This window comes from Pogona vitticeps, chromosome 4, assembly GCF_051106095.1.
Source record: "Pogona vitticeps strain Pit_001003342236 chromosome 4, PviZW2.1, whole genome shotgun sequence".
NCBI classification, from domain to species: Eukaryota; Metazoa; Chordata; class Lepidosauria; order Squamata; family Agamidae; genus Pogona; species Pogona vitticeps.
Genome location: NC_135786.1, coordinates 69,254,264 through 69,264,760, shown reverse-complemented (window position 1 = coordinate 69,264,760; position 10,497 = coordinate 69,254,264). Strand labels below are relative to the sequence as shown.

The 10,497-nt window shown below is 39.2% G+C and overlaps 1 protein-coding gene across 1 annotated transcript in view; it reads left to right on the top strand.

Annotated features, from left to right (window-relative positions):
* Positions 1 to 4,384: 4,384 nt before the first annotated feature.
* SLC1A7 (solute carrier family 1 member 7) overlaps positions 4,385 to 10,497 on the top strand; it is a 45,095-nt gene continuing 38,982 nt past the window's right edge. The window contains exons 1-2 of the mRNA XM_020799633.3: positions 4,385 to 4,634; positions 5,910 to 5,989. Coding sequence (XP_020655292.2) covers positions 4,494 to 4,634; positions 5,910 to 5,989 — 221 coding nt within the window. The 5' untranslated portion in view covers positions 4,385 to 4,493. The remainder of the gene's footprint in view (positions 4,635 to 5,909; positions 5,990 to 10,497) is intronic.

Sequence of the window (10,497 nt, the reverse complement as noted above, 5' to 3'; positions counted from 1 at the left end):
CACGTGTGAACGCCCCCTCCTTTTTTGCCTCGCAAGAAGGTCGGCGTCACCCAGGGATGCTGAAGGAACATGATCGGAAAATGCGCCCCCGCCCTGTTAAGCACCCCCCCCTTTTCTAAACCGGGAGGGCGGTTCTGAACTGAGCCAACGCCGGCTGTTGCTTCGCAGGTCTTGAGCATGGCTTGGCACCCCGCCACGGGGGCTGGACTACAGTTCCCACAATGCCACAGCCCTCGGACGACATGGGCCATGGCATGAGGGGGAGCTGTAGTCGAGCTTTGGGAACGGCCGGCTGGACCCCCCTTTTCCCCCCTGGACCTCCATCCCTGGCGCTGAGTGGGCCTTCTGCGGTGGCCTAAGAGGCCCTGCCGATGGAGTGGGGAAAAGACCCGTGTCAGCCTTCCGAGACCTAGCCAGCCTTTCCCCCGCCCCCTCCTGAAACTGCAACCCTTGCTTGAGATTCAGTCCAGGAGGGGGCGTATTTTCCCCAAGCTAGGATGACCGCAGTACTTTGAGAAACTACATTCCCCATAATCCACCGGGCTCCGAGACAGGCGTGGCGTTCTCTACTTTCAGGCCCAGCCTGTTCTGGGTGAGTGAAAGAAGAAGAGGGGGAGACGCAGGCGGAGTAGTCAAACTAGAAGAGCGGGAAGGGTAGAAGGCTAGTACCTCTCGCTCCGTTTTCCTGCCCTGCGAGTTTACACGGCAGCCTAGCCGGCTTGCGAAAACCAAGGAGCTGTGCCTTCTCCCTTTCCTGGTTTCCCCAGGGGGGACTTCAGACGTTGAATTTCCGCAACATGGTGAACAGCTCTGTTTTAGAGTAGAGGAATGCACAGTATTTCAGGCATACTAATGAGCCCTACGGACTGTGTCTTCAGTGCAAAGCCAGCGCCCGCACCCAACTTCTCTGTACTTTGGGGATCTTGTGCCGTTTCTGCTGTGCCTGTGTCAGAATAGGAGGCCAAGAAAATCTCGTGGGATGCTTTGCATGCAAGTAACAGTAGATCCAATCTGCTTCCTGAGGAGGACTACTGGAGATGCTTAGATCTGCATAGTTTATGAAGAATTGACATATGGAAATGCGAGATATGAAAGTTGTCAAGGAGTAGCAAGAGAGGGAAGGATGCAGAAAAACTACAATAGGAAGAACTGGCATCACCAGCTGATGAAAACAAAGACATTTGGGGAAATCAATTGATTGAAAAGCATGTCACTAAAACATTTAGTCGCATTGTGACTAAAACAGTCACGAAGACTGCTTGATCAAAGCAAACCATTACCAGATCATTACCACTTCACTGGTTTGCCGTCCAAGTGACATAACACTGAATTGTTGGGGAAATACCTACTGCTGCTGCTTTAATTCAATACAGACCCTCCTACATGCCAGAAACGGAATTAAATGGAGCAATCATGCTTGCTCACAAGTAGCCCCTCAGAATGATCCCGAAACACCTGGATAGCTATGGAAAAGGATCAAGTTGGTTTGCAATTACCAGTTTGTAATATATATTCACTGGGAAACAGATAGAACCTTACTGTGCCAAAAGCAGTCCAAAATGCGAAATAAAGTGCCATCTCAATGAATCCTCTGTGCACACCACTAACTGAACTGGTGGCCACCACAAATCATACAGTACTAATAAATTGTAGTCAGTGGTTAAAAGGCATTTTTGTTGATCTATCAAGAGGCTCCTGGAATGTTAGAACTAAGATTTATGATAGTATAAACTTCTGTGGAGTAGAGTCCACTTTATCAGAGGCACAGAGTGTTCTCCTTAATGACAGACATTGGCATTTGTATACGTACTGTTTTTAGCTTTATTGTCTTTTAAACAATGTAAACTGCCTTTGGTTCTTTTAAGGAGAAAGGGGGTATTAAAATATTTTAAATTAATAAATACAATAATAAATAAAGGGAAAATGAACAATATGTATGCCCCAAACATCTGGAAGCTCAAAGTTGTCCATCCTTGGTTCAGGACAATGTGAGAACACAGACACTAATGTACAGTATCTTCCTATTTTTGCTTTGCTAGTACTGTGGAATAGGCAGGGAGTTCTAGTCTCCTAATTCTGAATATGTGCAATAGGAAAGTCTTCCCTAAGAAGCTTGACTCCTTCTAAAAATTCTAACAGGAACATATGAATGTGATCACTTGATTTTTTTAAAAGGAACTTTAAACTTTGATATTGGATCACCAGTAATATAATATTTGGCTAATTAATGCTCTAAGAACTCCTACAAAAGAAAGCAAGGTTTTTGTAACAGGTTTTAGAAGATGGAAACACTGTATAGATAACAATTAGTAGTATAGGAAATTATAAGAGATAAATCTTAGGTAATGAAGTTACTCAACAACAGGGGTTCTTAGGCTTTTACACAGCATCCTGAGAGACTCTTCCCATCCTGCTTATAACTTTTTTGAACTGTTACCGTCTGGCAGAAGATATAGAACAATTAAGACTCGGACCACACGTTTTCTAAATAGTTTTTATCCTAGAGCTATAATTGCAATTAATAATGAGCTTAAAGACCACCAGTAGTGAATAATTAGTTGGACTGTGTTACTTGGCCTGAGGTGTAGATGTTTGTATTTTTAGTGGGGGACTTCTAGTGGGTGGGGAGTGTTTGGGGAATGTTATGTGTGTGCATGTGTCTGGTCTCTGGGTGTCTGTGAATTTCGTTGTATGGTATACTGTGTATATACTTACAATGACAATAAATTATAAATTATATTATTATTTAAAGAAATTGACCCAGAGTATTCAAAGTTATTTTATATTTGTTTTATTCATTTATTTATTGCATTTTGTATGTTTGTATGACTATAATTATGTGTTAAGATGTGTTGTGAACTGCCTAGAAAGAATGTTTGACCTGATGGGGCGGTATAGAAGTTGAAATAATAAACAAATAAACAATGAATTTCCATCAAACCTGAACCTCAGAAGAGTCTTAGAGAATAAGAACAGTAAGAGATTTTTCTCCATGTGTCTGTTAAGATAGGTTGTGATCTTATTCATACTTGTGAACATGTCCCATTGAATTCAACTGAGCTTATTGTTAATTGTGTACAGTAGTGGTAGATTAAAGGCAATCCTCCATATTTGGAGTGGAAGTCCCATCAATCCTGAGAAGCATAATTAATAGCAAAGGATGATGTGCATTGCAGTCCCATGTGTGCAGAGTTCCATTTTGCCCACCCTCGGGATATACCATTGAAACTTTGCTCCAGAGTAAACTTTGTCAGGATTGGGCTGTACAGGATCTGATAACAGCATACAATTCAGGATTTTAGTTTAGAGTGCTTCTTTCTTTGGCACCGTTTTCTAAACGAATGCTTTCTTTTTTACTTTCTGTCTGCTTAACTTTCCATCTTCAAAAAAATCGCTCCGGACACTCAATATATGCTAGCATTTCTCTCACAGTCCACCAGGCCTACAGCTGGCCAGGATCTGGTGACTGAAGTAATTAACAGCTTGAGGGTCCCATTCTTTTCTCACTTCATTTATTATCAGCATCCTCCTCTGGTCTTGGATAGATATATGACGACACAGGCCACATAGTAGTAATAGTACAGTAGTACTGTAATTCTGTGTCTGAGGAAGTTGATTTTCATCCAGCAAAGCTCACACTGAAATAAAACTGTTACTCTTCAAAGTGCTACAATATTTCACACACAAACATAATTTGTAACCCTCTCATTTTTTTCCCCTGAAGGGCAGAAAGTTAGGATTATTACATGCCCACAGTAATAACAAATGGCGGCATCAGTAGTTTGTATGTGTGTGTCTTCTGTTCTACATTTATAGATAGGAATGCTATCATTTTTATTTGACCATGATGACGACGACGACGACGACGACGACAATAATAATAATAATAATAATAATAATAATAATAATAATAATAATAATAATAATAATAATAATAATAATAATAATAATAATAATAATAATAATAATAATAATAATAAATAAGTAAGCAAGCCTATTTAAAGAGGTTCCATTTTGCATCTGCCCTGCCTTGCTGTGATGACTCATAGCTGCTCAACCGCATGGGAAATGTAGTCTTTCAGTGCCCCTTCTCTCCTTGTAGTCGCTGGAATAGTGGACCCTTTATTTCTAATAACATATAATGGTATTTTGTTTGTTTGTTTTTCATACAACGTGGTGCTTTGCTTTGAGGCAGTTCTGGTTTCAAAAACACTACTCTTCCCTGTTCTAATTTTCCAGAGTCCCTAATCTTCTTCCAGGTTCTTATTGATGTAGTCACTAATAGGATTGTTGGTATTAATTTGGAAATAATGCCAGCTACATGCTTGGTGGCTGTTGGCAGAAGAGGTGACCTTGCAGGTCAGCTAAGCAGCACTAGGAATGCTTTGACCTAATCTATACCAAACCAGAGACGGCTGTTCTGACAAAGGAGGCTGGTGAGGTCTCTCGCTCCATGGGATGCTGATTCTCTTCCAGAGAGCACTGAGGACAGCATGGCAGTGGCTTTTGATGCGATGCTGGCTCGGGTCAAGGATGTGTGTAAAAGGAATGGTTTGCTCATTCTCTCTGTGCTGTCTGTCATCATAGGATGTCTCCTTGGATTCTTCCTCCGGACCAGGCGCCTCTCTCCGCAGGTGAGCGACACAAGCCGTCGTGAGAACAAGGGTGTTGGTTATATAAGAAAAATGGGACTCCAAAAAGTTTGTCAGCCTTTACAGGCACCCAAAAGGATGTGGTATTTTGTGAGGCAAAATGTCTCATTCTAGAATGAGGGTTATTTTTTTGTAGGAGGGAACCTGCCTTAGCTCTTCAAACGGTATTTTAGAAGGCTCTTTTAAAAATATTTTCATTGTGTAGAATATATAGCTACAGGTGGTCCAGAGATCTTGCAGCACAGTCCTATTATAAAATGATGTATTGTGTAAAATGTCAGATTCTGAATCTGCAACTGACATGATACTTGTGCTTAACAGCTTACAAAGCTGAGATTGTCTGTTCGTGATACTGTTAATGCCTTATTTCCATGTAACCTCTCTTGTCAACTTACTCTGAGGTAGATCCACCAGTTTCCAAATCTAATTTTAAATCCTTAATCACTGATTTCAAAATCGAAAAGTGTTCCAGAAATCAGTGGTTTGGTTTGCACTATATATAGGCACTATATGTGCATGTATGTCTTTCCATTCTCCCCCTTTGCATCCAGAGTAGATTCTGATAACAATGGACAAATAAAAAATAACTATATTCTTTAATGTTTCTGCCAAAGAATAGGAATTGTCTTTTTCTAAAAAGTATTACATGAAAATATCTATATATCAGTTACCGGTAACTGAGAAGTGAATGTTATTCTCAATTTTATTCTCAATCTCATATTCTCAATTTTATTCTCAATTCATGGGGCATCTATTAAGCCAAAACTACATGTTTATAGAGAGAGAGAAAGAGAATTTGTTTTGTACTTTGTTACCAGGATTAACTTTGATTAAATATAACCCAACCTTCAGAGAACTGAGATATTAATAGAGATGTAGACAGATGTCTTTGATTGACAGGAGCTTTAGTACCTTTTTGTCCGCTAACAGTATTTAAGGGCAAATTCTTTTCTATATTCAGAGTGTCTGTTATGACTAAAGTCACAATGTTAATGTGATAACTTTCAGTAATATTTTAAATTATGCATTTTCAGTAGTGCAATGAGAAATAGAATTGTTATGCTAAAATTCAGCACTGTAAGACAAGCTAGTGCAACCTATTCATTTTTCAGTCTCTTCTTTTTTGTTATGGCGTGCATTGAGATGAAAGTAGCAGTAAAGAGATCACAGCATCCAGTGATGGCTTAGCAAAGAGATAGAAACATGTATGTTCAAATAATTTCATAGGAAATTAGTTATTTCCTCCTTATTTCATAGGAAATTAGTTATTTCCAGTTTCCTGGAGAGCTCTTGATGAGAATGCTGAAAATGCTGATTCTGCCCCTGGTTGTATCAAGGTAAGTTAGTCTATAACAGATTTGTAACAACTTCATTCTTTGCTATGAGAACATACAACTGCGTAGTTTGTTTGGTTTTTTTAAAAAATCTTTTTGGGTTTTTTTCCCCTCAGGTGTTTGTGCTTGAAAACAAATTCATTCAAGAAAATAACAATATGATGCATGAGTATTTATGAGACACAGATTTAGAAACAGTTGGAAGTTTTAGCATTACCTGCTAGTTTTTGCTGGAATAAATGGGTAGAGAATGTGACTGTAGCACATCATGCAAGCATGCCTTTAACAATCCATTGTGAAAAACTATCAGAAGGAGAGACTATTTGGAGCAACGAAAATCCAGTAAGGGAGGGAGTTTCCCATGCATCACTTCTTTATTTTCAATCACCGTTGCTGTCAATCATCTCCATTTCAATTCCCTTCTTTATGTTTCAGTCACTTTTCCTTTAAAAGACCTCTAATAAGAGAACTTTTAACACAGGGAACTCTAAAACATACGTGTACACATAGTGTGGCTAGCTCTAACTGCTTCATTGCCTGCACATACAAATAGTGCAGGAGTAGAGTATTCACCATCTATTACATCTTTTGACTACAATGTTTATTTAAGACCAATGTTAGGAAGGTCTGAATATCAATTAACATACAATATAATATAGAAAGTGTTGCTTGAATAATCTCTTGTTTTGAAAATAAATGTTAGCAAGAAAATACATTTCATAATGTGTCCTGGTCCATGCGTTGAATGGGCAACAATATTGCTCTAATTTTGTATGTTGTTTCATATTACACATATACAATAATGGTGTACATCACTCTTTTTGTGTAGTATTATTATTTGACAAATATTGTTTGTTTTGCAGTGGATGTTTTAAAGATTTACAGAAAAATGTCAAATACATTTAATATTTCATAAAAATAAAACCACTGTCTATCAATGATGACATTAATATGGCAAGTTTTGCTTTTCCGAATATAGTGGAGGTTTTACATCTGTTTATTATGCTAGGTGTTACTTAAGATATGCTTTCTGCAAATGCTTCCAGGAGCAGCATAACTCATAAAGAGTTAGGTTTAAACAAGATGCTTTAGAGCTCAGGTCCAAAGTTACAATCCAGCTGTTGAAATCTGAGATATTCTCCAGTTGACTGGCCTATAACACGACTTAATCGTTGTTTCCATTTAATACTACTGTCGTGATAGTCACTGAGCTTCAGATGTCTCCTGTTTTACATTTCTTGTCCATCCACTGAAAATTTCAATTTATATGTTAATGAATATGGTAGAATTTTTGTACTTGCACTTAGCAAAAGATTTCAGATAAAGATGTTAGCAACCACAATGCTAATAGATACAAATCATGCTCAGGAAATATATTGAATAGTATAGACTCTTAGTTCTGTCACTCAGATCTCCATGCTAGATGTTCTTGAGCCAAAGGATGAGTAAAGTATGCACCTTCTTTTCCCTTCTTCCCCTTGGTGAGAAGTTCCAAGAGAAGTTCCATGTTACTAGATTTAGCTCTCTTTAGACTTGATAATTCTGGGCAAGAAATGTACAATTTATCTGCAAAATTTGCTTCATTTACAAACATGCAAGGATGAGGTAAATGTAGGCAGTTCAATAGTAAGCAATTTTATGTGCTTTCTCAAGGCTACTGAAATTATCTTCTGAAGTGCTTTAAAGTAATATGTGTAGTTGATGCCCAGAAAGGGGTCTTTTCATTGGCTATGGTGTGCCTAGGCTTTGGAAATAGCTTCCAAGATAGGCCCATCTTAATCTTTAAGGACTTTTCAGATGATAGAATTTTGCCTTTTTAGAAAGGCAACTGGTTGTTTTGCTGAACTAATTTTAACACTCTCTCGCACACTCTCTCTCATATATAAATATATTATGCCGCTATATTCTGTCATTTCCCACCCTCAGTTTGTATACAGGGCAAAGTCCTCTTGCATAACTATGTACATTATGTAGCTTTTGGAGACCTAGTCCAACACTGTAACCGCTAGACCACACTGGTTCTTTTTATCTGTGATGCTAGTCATGTTGAACTCTTCTGAGGGAATATTTATTTATTTAAAGCATCTTTACCCCACATTTTATCCACAAAGGCAAACTTGAGAGATGTCAAATAAAATGTTTCATCCAAGGAATTCAATAGAAATCTGCCAACAAGAGACCAACCATCTGCTGTCAGTAACGGTCATTGATGAAAAACCTCACCAGGCCAGGCCCACAATCAGTCTGCTGGCTGGTTTAACAGATATAGGCCCCTTCAGAGTTTTCTGTTAGTCCCTGTCCCACAACTCCTTGTAGTTAGAACTCCACTTACGCTGATGCTGTTGCATTTTAGAATTAAGAGCCACTGGACGTCCACTAAAAGAAACTCTTTGTTTGAGATTAAGACCTCTAACACGTTAGTATCATCCAGACAACAGGATACCATATGCAAGACAAGTGCAGAATTATAATATATATTCTTATAAATTGTTTTGCAGGCATTGAAATCTGGTGTGAGCAGGATGCCCTATGCCAAAATTCAGTGCTGTAGCAGTAAGGTATAATTATCTTGGAAAAAATTGCCTGTTTTAATAATAAGCAAGCAGGTCAAACAAGCAAATCATATTTAAAAAAACACTATACAGCAAGTTCTACTTGGTTTAGGACTTAGTGCAAGAAGTCATGGGGGCAATCAAGGTGTGTGTCTGATCACACAAGAAAGGGTCACTTTGCCAGGAGCAGTCTCCCTTAAAGCAACCCTTCTGTTTGTCAGGGAATTGCTTGAGCCTCATGCCAAAAAATAGTAACCTTACAGCTGGACTGCTTGGGCATGCATTGGGGTTGAGCTGGAGTGCTGTTCCCCCATATGTCATGTGATCACCTGGGAATAACTTGCACCACACTGTGCCACAAGTGGTCCAAAATGCAAACTGTATCCCCTTGTGGTCACACCCAGAGACAAAATCAGTTGGGAAGAAGTATAAATCCTAAACCATACTCGTATTCATCATTATTATTGGAGCTGCTGACTCTAATTTATCACAGAATTGCTCTTAAATAATACATCTTATATAAATTAGAGTCAGCAGCCATTAATGTATTACTGTACCTTTTGCCTTAAAATGAAGGATGAATGTGATCCACATAGCCATAAAAATCTTCCTTATATAGTTCCAGCTGAGATGAGTATTAGTAGGTCAATGACTGGGTTAAATTGAACCAATCAGTCCATCAAATGTGTTAGCATTACTGTATTTACATATAAAATTAAAAGAGCAGGTTATATTAGATAAGTCATGAAGCAGAGGAGTAAAGAAGGTGAAGGAGAGGCTTCATGAGCCTCGTGGCGCAGTGGTTAAAACGCTGTACTGCAGCTAAAACTGTGCTCACGACCTGGGGTTCAAATCCCAGGTAGCCGGCTCAAGGTTGACTCAGCCTTCCATCCTTCTGAGGTCGGTAAAATGAGTACCCAGCTTGCTGAGGGGGGGCAATGTGTAGCCTGTATAATTAAAATTGTAAACCGCCCGGAGAGTGCTTGTAGCGCTATGGGGCAGTATATAAGTCCAAAAAATAAATAATAAATAAATAAATTCTAGCCTTCTCCCCTTGCATGCCATCTCTCTCCTTAGTCCATTATTTCAGCCAGTTATACTTTACTTTGCTTTTATTAGACTTGTACCCTGCCCCCCTAGACAAGGTCTACTCGGGGCGGCTTACATAAATAATAAAACACAACAGTATAACAAACATAATGAAATCCTTCAAGCCTCAAAACTTAACACTTATTACTAAATACATTGCCAAGATGGAATAGTTAAAGAAACAGAAAAATCAGTTAATTTTCTCCATTCTTGGCTCACTTTTAACTGCTGGCTGGGGGGGGGGGGGGAAGGGCCTAGATTGATAAACCTGACTTCACCCCACCAACCACCTGTATTTCTTTTACATTTAAAGTTCAATTTCCTTCTGTCTTTGACACAAGCACTGCACTTCATAACAGGGTAAAAGGTAAAGGTTCCCCTTGACATTTTTAGTCCAGTCGTGTCCGACTCTAGGGGGTGGCGCTCATCCCGGTTTTCAAGCCGTAGAGCCAGCGCCTATCCGAAGACAGTTTTTGTTGTCATGTGGCCAGCGTGACTAGGGAACGCCGTTTTACCTTCCCACCGAGGTGGTACCTATTTATCTACTCGTATTTACATGCTTTAGAACTGCTAGGTTGGCGAGGAGCTGGGACAAAGCGACAGGAGCTCACTCTGTTGTGTGGATTCGATCTTAAGACTGCTGGTCTTCTGACCCGGAAATAAGCACACATATGTCACTAACATGTGTATGGCATCTTAACATGTTCCTTCTTTCCTAACTAGAGCAAAACAGATATTATAGCAAATCATTATTCTCCTGTGTTTGTTTGCCAGAGTACATTATTACCAACATGGCAATAGTCAAGTAATTGTGAAACAGCAGAGAAAATTTATAAACCAATGTTCCTTTTTAATTTCCTTTGATGGGGT